Genomic DNA, 14,647 nt, shown 5'->3' with positions numbered 1-14,647 from the left:
TCTGCAGTGCAAAGTATAATCTATACAGACAGCACCTCAACGTATCAGGTTTCCAGGTTGGGACCAATGCCTAAATATCCGCTTCTGGTTAAACATTTCATTGCCTCTCATTTTCACATTTGACATATATGAGGTGACAGCAATGAGTTTTGTTCAACACTTTAATTCCATGACTTCTTTCAGTGTGGTCAGAAAATGAAGACTGGTACAAATCTAGTTACCTTGGCATTAAATTTGGCTACAAAGTCAAAGTGTTTCTTCAGGTCAGTGGCCAAAATTGCTTCAATGACAAGGAAACGGAAATGCTTAAATTCCACATGGTCAAGGTTAACTAAGAAGTTATATTCCGGCCGGGACATGAAAAGATTCCACGCAGCAGCTGCATGATGATTCTCCAAAACTGAACGATCATTATAGAGCACCGCCTAGGCAAAGACGAGAATGAAGAGTTCAACTTTTTAAATTAAAAAACAAAAACAAAAATAAATGAGAATATGCAAAGCTTTTGGAATCCGCTTTTATCATGGAACACAGGAATGTAATCTTGTGACAGCTAGTTATTAAGAATCACTTATTGCTGTACATTGACTGTTTACTTTTCTTGGTTAAATTTCCTTTTTTGTAAGATAAAGTTCATTTCCTTGAAACGTTATTTCATTTCCTTGAAACTTTATTTCAAATTCTTGCAATTGAAGGGCTTAGAGTTAGCTTTTATCAGATTATTATTATTATGTTGCAGGGCACAGGAATTTAACCATTAAAATATGCAAATATACTAATATTCCTAAGAAGTAACTCAGTTACTTCCCACATCTAGAATAAGAGTGACTTCCTTTTAGTTAAATACGTATAACTAATACAGAGGAATGGAATCCCAGAGAAGCCCATAATTCAAAAGATTCTTACCCCACAATCAGCCATAGGAAATATCACCCCCTGTCTACTAATTGAAAGTATATAGTAAATATCTACTTGTTTGAAATTCTCTAATAATGCTGAGGGAAGCTGCAAAGGAAAAGGAAGTTGCCTAAAAAATGCTTGGAGACTAGTGTGGTAGATTGACGATGGAGGGGGAAAAGGGTATAAGGACAAAAAAGAAAGACCAAGGACATGAAAATTGATATTTTATGAATATTAATATTAATTTATCATTGCTTGCTGATCCGTAATCATTAATCACAGTTGAGAGGCTGGGAATAGGTTGTGTCGTGAGATACCAAGTGAGGCAAGTGAAAATGCATGCATGTGTAGGAAAATTGAATGGTATATGGTGTTGGCAAAAGGATTTGCTTATCTTTAGGGAAAATATACTCTGGTGTATGAACGGCACAGTGAAAGAAATTAAAGTAAGCAGTGAGAAAAAAAATCAGGATATTTGTATTGTATACAGATTGGAAGAAAATTCTAGACTAGTCTATAAGAGAGGGTGTGGAAATGGATGAGAATGGGGAAAAAGACAAAAAGCAAACGTGACAAAAAAAAAAAGAGTACTGGACCAGATTGGCCTCTAGATCCTCTAGAAAGAAAGACAAGATCTTGGGATCTTTAGTAACATGGGTCCAGCTGATTAAATCAAGGAGAAGCTTATTAAGTTTAATTATATAGATGGAGATGCCTAAATACTTAGTGATTAATATTGGACTTAAATTTAAGTACATGCCAAGATGAACTTCTTTAAAGTTACTGTTTTTGGAGTACTATGTTCAGGTAAAAAATTTCCCTTAAGTGAATGAAATAAATTGATTTTTAATTCTTCCTAACCAATAAAAATGCCATAAGAATAGTAATTGTTATAATGAATATATCTCAAAGGAATGGGATTTATATCCAAAGGAGCGTTACGTTCTTAATAGTCTTAAATTTATATCCAAAGAAATCTTTAATTCTTAAATTAGAGAACCAAGAAAGATTTGGTTCTCTAATCTTTTCAGAAAGAAACTTTTGTATAGGTCAGATTTTCTTTGTTGGGGAAGTTCATTAACATGAATTCAAGCAGTTTTTCTTCCTAAGAAAATTGAGAAGGGATCCCCATGGGTGATAAAGTTGCATATGCACCATTGATGACTTAGAACAAACCATTACATCTTTTCAAAACGAGCATGGTCTCTAAGAATTTTATCTCAGGGCTAAATATAAACAGGCACCAAGTGAATATGAGCTAAAGTGAAAGTCAAATTTATAAAATTAATTTTCTTCAGAGAAATCTCAAAATTGAATTATTTCCCCTGATCAAAATTGAAAGATTTACCTGAGGGGCACTAGTTGCAACCAGGAAAGCATTAGTCCTTCCCGGGTGATCAAAATCATGCATGGCTGCAGCCACATACAAGGCCATCAACTCCAAGGCAGGGATATTTCCAGACAAACATCCGTATTTATCATCTGGCACACTACACATTTTTGAGAATACATATCCCATATGTCCATGTGTAAACCCACTGTCAGAATCTGAGAAGAGACAATGAAGATAATAGAACTTTTAAGAAAGTATTAAACTGATATCATTTGTCTTGATTTCCTTTTTAAAAAACCACTCTTCTGTTCCCATAATTTACAAGGGAGCACAGAGGGACTTCATACGTACCTGAATCGCTTGCTGATCCGTGATCATTAATCACAGTTGAGAGGCCGGGAATAGGTTGTGTCGTAAGATACCAAACAGCGTGTAAGACATCGGTGGCATGGATTCTGTTATGGTCTGTAACCAATGCAAAGGAACAGTCATTCATCTGTGAACGCTGGGGTCCGAGGACCAAGAGTGCCACCTACTGGATAAAGAGTTTAGTCCTCTCATTTTAATACCCCAGTGAAAGACAGCCAAATATTCTAGGACAAATACTCTGTGATTACTCTTCCATTCCTCGGTAACATCCAGAGTAACAAGAAAAACATCCAGAAATAACATTCATTACACATGCAGATGTCTGAAATGAAAAAAATCTGTCTAGAGTCCACCAGAAACCTAACGTATGTAGGAAACTCACTCTCTGAATCCACTGTGATGTTTACACTTGTTCTTATTCCCATGTTCCTGTGTAAAACTACACAGAGGACTGGAATAAAAGACCCATGATATACTTAACCTAGATCAGACCAATGGTCTATACCACCCAGTATTTCATCTCTGATAAATAGCATCCAAATATAATTTGTGAACTGAACATAGTAATTTTCTTCTGTATCAAATGTAAAACACTGTAATAAAATGAATAACACATCTTTTATATGTATACTAAATCCACAAAGCAAAAGCAAAATCAAAACCGATAATGTTCTCTGATCTAGAAATTCTAACTTGGGAATAAAGTTCTAGGAAATACCTAAAGAGAAAAAATTAAAACCTCTTTGTATAATAGCGTAGGGAGTTGAGCCATTCCGAAGAGTAAAAGCTAAAGGGGAACCAAATCTCCTAGTTATAATGTCATTACCATGGGAAGGGGGTCCTATTTCTACATGTGCAGTCCAGCTTCTAGGGAACCATGACCAAAGGCCCATTGTGCTCTTGGCTCACCTTCTTTCTCTGCGCAATTTTCCCATGTTTTTCTCTTGTTTCTCTGGCCTTTCAAAATACTTCATTGATTGGTATGCTTTATCCTAAATATGCTATCTTTACACATTTTATTCCTAATGACCAACCATGATACAATTTCCTTGTCTAATGTAATAGATTACATCTCTGAATAATACTCGACAGATGAGAAGCAAAAACAGAAGAGAACAAGCAGAACGATGGTGGGAATTTGAGAGAAACATCTGTTCCCTGGTCGGGGAAGAATGAAGAAACTATGACATCTGTGGTGTTGGTGGCACACAGGAGAACGTAGGAATATGATGCCTATGTTCCTACATTTGTGGCAACTATTAGGAGTCAGTCTTTAAGCTAAATCTTGGGTGAACACTCCAGGAACTCATTGAGGGGCTATGAGGTCTTTAGAGGATGTCTTCAGAAGAGCTTTGAGAAGCAGACCTCCTAGGCTCCCAAGGGGTCAACAGCAAAACCTGTTCACAGTCATTGCCAGAGGTGAATATGGATATTACCTAGTTTCCAAAGAACAATTTTATTCAAATTGGAGTCTCTATTTCTGTATATGGACTATCTCAAGTGATTTAAGACGATTACATTTTATGTCTATACCTGTGCCATGTACGAAGTTGATCACGGTAGAAGTTTCTCGATCTATGACAGATCTTTGCTCTGACATTTATTACCTGTGTTACTGAGGGAGTGACTTAAAACTTTAAGTCTCATTTCCTTATCTTAAAAATAGGGAGACAATAGTAGTGCCTATTTCATAGTCCAGTTGTGAGAATTACAGAAGGGAACCTATTTTAAAGTGGCTGGTATATAGTAAGCTTGCGATTGATGTAAGTATCATTCACATAAAATACATGATTGCTCTTAAAACAAGATGACAGATTAGCACAGATGACCTGTTTTCTTGCAAAATCAATGCTGGGTTTGTAAGAATAGAATTGAAGAGCTAAAATAAAAACTGTGCTAAGCCCTGGGGGAGGGAGAAGGCAGTGATGACCTGGTAGTAGAGGAAGAATATGCAGCCTGGTCAGAGAGTGTCTGGGGCTATGTTGGGAGGGAGCTTCTGGGTTAAGTTCTTTTCCCTTGTGGCAAGCTGGGAAGATTACTGCGTGGATGTAATTACCATTACCATTGCAAGTCAGGGAAACCTGCGCTTGTGCCCAGTATTACAAGAGTGGGTGGGTGTCAGTATCAGGGTGCTGGCCGAGCCTCTTTGGGGTGAGAAATAGACAATACCACATACAGGTGAATTTGTTGCTCTTGAGTTATCCTGCTTCCTGCCCTGTTCCTCACCCCGAGGTCCAGGTCCAGAAGGTTTGATAGGTAAGTTTTATAAACTTTCAATGAACAATTGAAATGATTTAGTGCTGAAAATGTACAAAGAAGAAAGCAGCCAAACACATTTTATAAGTCTAGTATCATCTTAAAAAACTTTTTTTCTTTATACATTTTTTGTTTTTTAGAGATTAGTATAATCTTGATTAAAAAACTAGGTAAAGACAGCATACAGAAAAGAAAAATTCCTCCTTTTACTTTTGAGTATAGGCTCAAAAGTACTAAATAAAACAATAGCTAACGAAGCCTAACTCCATTTAAATACATACGTATATTTATAGGTAGATAGATAGAGATATAGTTTGGCAGGTATACCTCTAAAAGAATTATGTTGTCACTATCACTTAAGCAGGATGGAAAAACCATCTGCCTTTAAGTAGTCATTAACATGTTTGTTAAACAAATATTTACTTCGCACGTACTATGGGCAAATACTGTGTCAAGTGCTGGTATCACTGTTGCTCTTGCCGTTAATTCTCTGGGGACCAGCTCGGGAGCAAAGACACCCAGGAAAGATGCTAGCTAGGTCAACACAGGGGATTGACAAGTTTCTGCAGGACATAAGAATATGCTCAGAATGCTCTTCTTTTTCTGGACCTGGAAGGCAACTGACAGGGCTAAGGAATAATATCAGAGCTCTTCTTATTTTATCATTATTATTCTCATCCTCTTCCTTCATCTCTGCATTTTGGACAAATCCCTTAATAATTCTCTCAACCACCAGGCAACCTCCCCTGCCTTTTTGACAACACATAAACATACGTGCATTCACGAACACATCACCCGCCCTATGCTTTCCCAGAGCCTGCCCATCCCCCTCTGCTGTCTTGATACACTTGTTTTCTCAGTTTTTCCTTATGCCTCAAGCAGCGGGTTGAAGCGAGCTGGTATGGAAGGCTGGGGTTGTATGTAAAACTTATAGATTTTTTAGACCTAAATTTATAGATTTTCCATTGAAAATTCTCTATGCTCCTATTCACCAAAGGGTGAGGGAATGTATTAATACTAAAGAACAGAAATGAGACTTGAATTTTTTTTTTTCTTTGGAACGTAGCTAACACTGTGATAGTTCTGCCCTTCTAGCTTGTTCCACGTCAACTCAGTATCTAGCTTTAAAACTGGTGGGCACATCACATATAGCTTAATCGAACTGAACTAAACTAAGTTGAATGAGACTATTCTCATGGCTGCCATTAAATAGTACATGGTAGTGGGATGAATTGGGAGATTGGGATTGACATATATACACTAATATGTATAAAATGGATAACTAATAAGAACCTGCTGTATAAAAAAATAAAATGTAAAAATTCAAAAAAATAAATAAATAGTACATGATTGTAGGTATTTCTGAAGCATTATCTCCACTTCTCAAACTTGACTAATGAGAATGAGAGGTGCTAGGCAGAATATATTTTAGAGATGAAAGTCTTTGTAAATAGAAAATGCTCTCTTAAGAGTAACTTTGAATCCATGAACGAATATGACCTAACAATTTATCACCTTTACTAGCCAAAAATGCCCAACTGAAAGGGATTACGAATGATATCAAACATTATTTTCTCTCTGTGTGATTGAATATAAACTATAATTTATCCTAATCTTTTTTGAACAAATATATTTTTGGTATCACATTTCTATCAGTGAGTTGTCTCTATTTATAATTTTACCCACTGCTGCTCCATGAAATTATCTATCTATTTATCTATCTATCTATCTATCTATCTATCTAATCTATCTCATTTTTAAATCTATTAATAGATTTTTCAAATTTTAGTAAGCGTTCTGGGTACAAACTTAAAAGCTTTCATACCTTCCCTCTTCTCTTGGAAACTGTTAAAGGTGTACTTGGAACTGTAATAAAAATTTAGTTTCTAATATTTTAGCTCACTATCATAGTAAAGCTAATCTAACCCCATTTTGGTTACCCTTTGGCTTTTTTCATTTAGTTGTGTGGGTTTATACAGAGATATTAGAAATATCGTTCTCTAGGAGTAGATGTTAAATTAGTAGACATACAACAAATTTTTGCACATGCTAATTTCAAATAATGATAAACAAAGCTCTTAATAAATGTCCATACTAGTCTAATTTTACAACCCTACAACATGCAAGGTATTATTATTTAAAAGTGATCATCAATTAAGTTAAAACTTTTCTCTGAGAAGATATAAATAAATTCTCTTTATGGGAGGTGTCTGGGACTTCTAACAGAACAAGTAAAGTTATTATAACAATTATTTTCACCTGGAATGAAGAACCTGATATTTCAGGAAAAATATCTGTTTACTTGTAACATATAATATGTAATAAGACAATATAAAAATGAATAATAAAACTTGGAACCTGAAAACTTCTTTTTACACTTAAATAAATACTGGTCAACTTTCTCTCTGAGTTAATGGTATACTATCTAGAGAAAAGTTAGTAGTTATATCAATTTGAACTCAATGGAACTTGGCGATAGCTGATTATATCACTAAAATATATTTGGAAATATAATATTAATTTGTAAATTTATTCTGATACTAGCTGTTCTTTAGTGTTTGCAGTGGCTTCCTTTCTTGTAAAAGCTTATTTATGCAATTCCTTAACCTTTGAGAAATCACTAACACTTAGGTCAATCCCTGGCATCCAACCAGGGTGGGCCCTGGGAATGTGGTATTAAGAAAGCAAGGCTTATCTTGAAATCCTTTCAAACTACCCCTTTTTCATATTTCTTTCCCCACTTCCATGGCCCCATCGGCCAGACTTTCCCACGGCACCCAGCGCTCTTAAGTTCCTCTCTCTACTCCCGCTGTCCTATTTTGTCTGCATTTGGTTCCATATTCTCCAACAAATCTCACTTGTTGATTTAATTCTTCATTCTCCTTTTCTATCACACAATTTGTAGATTCAATAACTCATTCCTCATTTCTATCTCCTCATTCATAACTCATTCCTATCACACAACATCAACTGTGCATTTTCATCTTAACGTACCACGTGGATGGCATTTTGAAAACCAACATCTTAATAATGGATCACTTGGTTAATGCACTACCCTACCCCTTTCTGAAAACACTTGTGTTCTAGTCTCCGTATAATTTTTATTTAACTTCAGCTCCTTGCAACTACAAACAGACATGGGATTCTAAAGTCCAAGGTATATAAAAGCAAATTTTAAACTTAAAGGTTAAAACACAATTTAAGTAACACACACTCCAGCCAATATATTGATACTATTTTGACTAGTTTTCTTTCTGTGCATTTATTTCCTAAAAGAGCTACATGATTTCGGTACATTTTTTATTGGATTTACAGACATTTTCTCCAGTTCATTTATTTTGTAGCATGTAGGACAATGCTACTTACATGTTCTGATGATAATCTGAAATGCTACATATTGAAAATTTAATATCTCTTCTGTGTTCCAATTCCTCATGATAACAAATGACAAACTTATTCTCACAATATTCAAAGTTCAGAAGTTTGAACCCTTGGTTGTGTCCTTTCCTTCGGTCTTCACATTTATCTTGATTTTTAAAATGTTCCTAGTAATTTCTCTACAACCACTTCCAGATGTCTCTCCTATTTTATTAATTAGACCATCATCCTCCTGCCCCTCTACTCCCAGCCAGGTTTATCTTATACTGAAAAACTTTAATAGTTAGTGATTTAACTCTGTGGATGCCAGAATAAAGGTTGAGAATTCACCCAGTGAGGGAGGTATATTATAAAATGAGCAATAAATTTAACAGTTAATTATTTATTTAGCACACAATTAAATTGGAGTTACTCTGGGCAAGGTACTATTATAACCCCTTTAGAATTATTACATCATTTTATCCTCATAACAATCCTATGAAGCAGCCATTATGATCCCCATTTTACAGATTAAGAAATGAGGCACATTGAGATTAAGTAAGACCCAGGGTCTCCAACAGCTGATATGTAAAGGGACCAGAATTCTAACATAAACTATTATCTCCTAATCACTATACCATGTGGCCATCCAGGGTATTTTCAATTCGTAATTCTGTGCTAGTAGCTAATAATTCAATACCCCATTACCCATAACAAATTCAATGGATTTTAAAAGTATGAATTCTTATACTTACAAGGAATTTCCCTGTAGCCAATCTCCAAAGCATGAAAATAATTCATAAATTCCCTAACTGGAATTTTAAAAGCTTCAAAGAGGCCCATGTCTTCAAAAAGTCTGTATGATACCTGTGAAAGAAAAAGACAAAGCCTTACAAAACATCCCTCAACGTGCATTAGACATAAAGAGAAAAATGGGGAAAAAAGTATACATTCCATCAACCATATTAATGTACTCCCTGTACAGACACTTACTGGCAACAATAAATAGATATTGAAGACCTCCATGTCCTAGCCCTTGTAGTCCTTGATAAGGGGTAGATAATCTATTTTTAAAGGTAGAGACATAAAACCCAAGAAACAGCCAACCAAAAAATCCAGTATACACTATAGAAACATATCAAGGTACTAAATTGCATGTGATATCAGTAATAAGAGAATAATACTTAGTAAACTGCTAATTGTATAATATATAAGTGCTAAATAAAGAATGAGAGAAAGCTTTAATTCAGACTAATCTTATAAATTAAAAAAGAAAAAGCTTTCTAGAGGATAAAGGATTCAGAGTTGTGCCTTAGTGAAGAATAAGAGGACAGAATTATGAGAGAGAAAAGGTTGCCTTGGTTGAAATACATAGAGAAGAAAGATTTGTTCTAATCCAGTATGAATAAAAATGTTTAAACTATTTTTCCTCAATTGTCTTCTTTCTCCTTTGAATACCTATTCTCCTTCCAATTACTTTCATAGCTCTGGAGACTCAAATCAAGTAAATAGCTCTGGATGTAATTGGCATATTTGATATGCAAATGAGGGAAAAGGAAAAACATGAAAAAGGCACAGAAGAAGGTAATGGGGAGAGAAACGGTTATTCACATGGCAGAATGGAGTACAGCACCATTTAAAGTGGCCTCACTTTATGTCACAAAGGCACAGTACTCGTTATAATTCAGGAGACTCTAAGAAAGAATTATTCATCCTTTTTGTTATTTGCATTCCTTCTTAAAATTCTCTTGAAATATTTCTTCTTAATCTTTGATACAATACTTCACGGTTACTTTTCTATTTTTTGTTATTGACTTTAAATCTGTTCAAATTCACTAATATCTTTAAATTAGATATTTAATGTTCATCAGTTACATATATTATGTATGTATTTGTGTACATATATACACAGGTATATATAACTAAAAAAGTGATTTATTCATTCAGCATATGTCTATTAAGTGCCTACTCTGTTTAAGACAATTTTCCATCTACAAGGCATATATATAGATGAACAAAACAAAGAAGCTTTCCTTAAAAGAGCTTATGGTCTAGCAGGGTAGGGCAGTAAACCATAGACATAATTAGTAAGGTATATACTATGACTGAAAGTGATGTTATATGAAAAGAGAAAAAGGGAAGCAGGGATGGAGGTTCGGAGTGCAAGGGAGGACATGGCAATTGCTGTTTTAAATATGGTGGTTAGAAGAGGCACATTCAGGTGACTTTGAGCACATAATTGAAGGAGATGCAGAGTGAGGTACAGGGATATCTGAGGAAAGAGTTTTTTTTTTTTTTATAAATTTATTTATTGATTTATTGATTTATGGCTGCATTGGGTCTTCGTTGTTGCGTGCGGGCTTTCTCTAGTTGTGGCGAGAGGGGGCTACTCTTCGTTGTGGTGTGCGGGCTTCTCATTGCGGTGGCTTCTCTTCTTGTGGAACACTAGGTACATGGGCTCAGTAGTTGTGGCACACAGGTTCAGTAGTTGTGGCTCACGGGCTCTAGGGCACTGGCTCAGTAGTTGTGGCACACGGGCTTAGTTGCTCCACAGCATGTGGGATCTTCCTGCACCAGGGATTGAACCCGTGTCCCCTGCATTGGCAGGCGGATTCTTAATCACTGCGCCAGCAGGGAAGTCCCAAGAAAGAGTTTTCTAAGCAGAGGAAAAAGACAGAGCAAAAGCCCCGAGGTATGTTTGCTATACTCAAGAAACAGCAAGAACGCCAACATGGCTAAAACAGAGTGAACGAGGACAGGAGTAAAATTTAAGTTAGTAACTGTAGAGCGGTACTGTGTGGGTTGCAATCTTGCTGTTTGACAGCCAGATTGATCATTATGAGGACTTTTACACTGAAGTATGGAGACTTTGAAGAGATTGGAGCAGGGAAGTGTCTTCATTTAACTTACGTTTTAAAAGGAGCACTGTGGCTGCGCATTGGGAACAGAGTGCGTATATTATACGCGCTTTTTTCACTCTGAATGGCAAGTATATTTAATTTTTCCCCTTTTTCTGTGTTACATAAAATCTCCACCTCCTCTCTTTAAAAATGTAACAGAAAGTTAAGTTTGTGGTTTCTGTCATATTTCAAGCTAGTTCTTCTTTTAGTTATTTTCTCCATACTATTGCTTTAAACTATATTTGAGTTCTTGTTTATAAATACCCAGTGGATTTAACTATGCATGTTACTTCAATAAAAATTATTTATAACAATAACAGCAGCTGCAACGGTTGACATATATATGTGTGTGTATATATATATATATGGCATTTAATATGTGTGATGCCTGCTCTAAGTAGTTTACATATATTAATTATTTCTATTAATTAATCCAAATAGCATCTTATGAAATAGATACAGTTAATTACTAACATTTGAAAGCAGAAGACACTAAGGCACAAAGAAGTTGAATGACTTGTAGAAGATCACACAGTTCACACATTATCAGACCAGAATTCAAGCAGTGTGCTCTTAACTGCTCCAAATCCTACCACCATTATTTGAAAAGCAATACTGTTAGGATTGCAAATGACTAAAGTTTCCTATTATTCTCTTAAAACATTTGAAAGATGAATTGAAAAATTAAGACAAGATATTTTAGAGTATGATTTTAAAATAGGAGAATTTTCACCAAGAAGCTGTTAAAAATCAACGGCCAATGATCCAAACTCGTGAATAAAGAAAAGTCACTGTTAACTGGGTAAATACTGGTAACCAAAAAAGGTAAATACTCTTCCAAAATCTGAATGATGTCCTTTTAAATTTGTTAAAATAAACATGATAATCATCAAAAAGGTAGGCAGTATGTTAAGGCTGAGAAATCATTTCCATTGCACATATGTCTCTTTAAAAGTCTTTTGAAGTGAGACTTTTTCTGTGTAGTCTCAGCCAAAAGGTGATTTCTTGGAATGTTGAAGTTAATTCATTTCAGCTGTCCTAAAGTCTCACTAAAGTGCAAAAAAATATGCCTTTACACAGTGAAAATTTCATGTTTTTTGTGCTTATAAACTCAAATCAAAGAAAAAAAAAACCCACAGCAAGGCAAATAAAGTTGTCTTTTCTCAAAGTTCAGTGTTTTGTATTTTGGAAAAATAAACAGTGACACAGTAAGGATCATACAGTTTTGTATTTAGTTATGAAAGATAACTGGAAAAAAAGATACAAAAATCTAATTGTTAATTATATCTAATCTTTCTATTGTCTACTTGTATTCACAACTTTTAGAAAACATTTTGTGGCAAAACTGGTTAAGTTGCACCCTCCTGCCCCACCACCCCCATTCACAGAACTCCAAGGGGGTTAGATACCTGCAATGTTATTGGGTACAGTCACTTGTGCTGTAAAACCAACTGCTATAATAACCACTTTCTACTTTCTCAGACTCTCCATTCTGAGAGTTTGAAAATATAATAAATAAATGAATTTTATGAGGGGCTGAAAAGGATTTGAAATGAAGGTGAAAAGCCTGGGCTTCCGATATACAGATATATCAAATCCTGTGTCCAATCTGACTTTAGATGAACAGTATATTTTAAGTCTTAGTTTCTTCTACTATCAACTAGAGATTTAAAGAAATACCTGCATCCAAGTTACTCTGAAGATTAAGTTGTAGAGTTGTGGGAAGTCTGTGACACATATATCAAATACAAAACAATGTGAGATTTTTCTCTCCATCCCAGGGAACACACTCTCCAGTAGAAGAGAAAGAAGACTTCCTGGCCCACTGCCACATCTTCTTGTGGCACCATTACAGGCATATTTCCAGGTAAAATCACTCCCTCAGATTTCTGGTATGCAATGAGTTTCAGAGAGTAGGATACAAAACCTCCCTGGAAAAGCCCCAAGGCGTGAGGCAGAGGTGGACCGGATAAAACAGCTACCCTTAAACATGCCCTCAAGATCAGCGAGCATAAAAGATGCTGCTCAGCATTGAGGAGAAAGAAAGAGAAGAAGAATGGGACTATTAATTTTCAAAAACATGCATGGACCTTGAGGATATTTTGCCAAGTGAAATTAAGTCAGAAAGAGAAAGCCAAATACCATAAAATGATTTTACTTATATGTGGAATATCACAGACAAACAAAATTAATGAACAAACCACAAAAAAACAAACATGTAGACATAGAGAACAGAGTAGTGATGGGAGAGGGCAAAAAGGTAAAGGGGGTCAACTACGGTGACAGATGGAAGCTACATTTTTGGTGGTGAGCACATGGTAGGATCTACCGAAGAAGAAATACAATGTGCATGTGAAACTTGTATAATATCATAAACCAATGTTACATTAATAAAAAAATGTTTTTAACAAAAAAAAGAAAGGGGTAATATCTCTTAGTCAAAGTGCAAAGGCTGCCACTCTGGTTCTCAACGTGTTCATGGTGAGAACAGAGGCCAGTAGAGGCAACAACTGCATGTTATGGAAACTCTGTAATTATTTTGAGCTTCACAAGCCATCCGTCATTTGAGCATACTTCTTCTGTAGGTAGCAAGTCATTATTTTGATACGTATCTAATTTCCCTATTGGAATGGGAGTTCCTTTAAGGCAGGGACACATTTTTCTTCTTGGAGACTAGCCTAGCACTTCATGTTTGAGGAACTGAAGAGCAAGGGAAAAGGCCCCTCTAACTTCTTCCTTCAAACCTTCACGGATCAGGAACCCTCACCCCAAAGTTCTACACTCATAATTGCTCCGTGGTCTGAAGAAAGCCTGTCTTCATTGCATGGAGTAGAAATCAGTCCAACAAGTGATTTCTTTTCCAGTGTTTTGCAGGGAAGAGTTAGTGGCTCCAGTAAATGTGGGTCCTGAATTCTCACCTAAATCTGATATTAACAAATCTGGTAGTCTTTAGTATCTTTGCTTTGATATTTCTTCAATCTGTAAGAACTCACCTAAAATATTTTAAGATAAGCTGATAAATATTATTCCATCATCCCCATTAATTAAGAGTTTTGATAGGGGCTCGATAATAGAGCAAATCCATTTTGTTTCGTTTTATTTATTGAGAACAAACATGTTCAAATTCTTAATTTTTGTATGTTTTCTTTCTCCTTCAGAGAAACAAAACGTTTCTTTATTTGGGAAACCTTGAAAGTAGTTGAGCTTAAGGAAAAAATACTTAAGGAAAGAAAAGGCTCGTTATGCAGTAATAGTTTGTATTCTGTATTTCTTGTGATACCTAAAGGTGTTTTCCATATTAAAATACAAAGAACTCTAATGTGTTTCTCACAGCACTGGAGGAAACATACTACTGCATAATATCTTATTTTTGATAAGGCGTAAGCACTATACTATTCAAAAGTTAAAAAAAATAGTCATTGGAAATAATCACAGACAATAAATTAGTGTTTATAAATTGGCAGCTTTCTTCTTGTGAGGGCTTGGGTCAGCTTTTCTTTTGCTGAATTCTATGAATTTAGATCACTTCTCT

General features: G+C 35.4%; 1 protein-coding gene across 1 annotated transcript in view; it reads right to left on the bottom strand.

The window, feature by feature from the left end:
• PDE3A (phosphodiesterase 3A) overlaps nucleotides 1-14,647 on the bottom strand; it is a 309,909-nt gene that overhangs the window by 13,370 nt on the left and 281,892 nt on the right. Inside the window, exons 10-13 of the mRNA XM_082351934.1 lie at nucleotides 8,971-9,082; nucleotides 2,585-2,698; nucleotides 2,249-2,448; nucleotides 222-425 (exon numbers count right to left, since the gene is read on the bottom strand). Of these exons, the coding sequence (XP_082208060.1) occupies nucleotides 222-425; nucleotides 2,249-2,448; nucleotides 2,585-2,698; nucleotides 8,971-9,082 (630 nt within the window). The remainder of the gene's footprint in view (nucleotides 1-221; nucleotides 426-2,248; nucleotides 2,449-2,584; nucleotides 2,699-8,970; nucleotides 9,083-14,647) is intronic.

Source organism: Balaenoptera borealis (assembly GCF_965194805.1).
Source record: "Balaenoptera borealis genome assembly, chromosome: 13".
Taxonomy (NCBI): Eukaryota; Metazoa; Chordata; class Mammalia; order Artiodactyla; family Balaenopteridae; genus Balaenoptera; species Balaenoptera borealis.
Note: the sequence above shows the minus strand (reverse complement) of the source record. Positions and strands in the feature narration are given on the sequence as shown.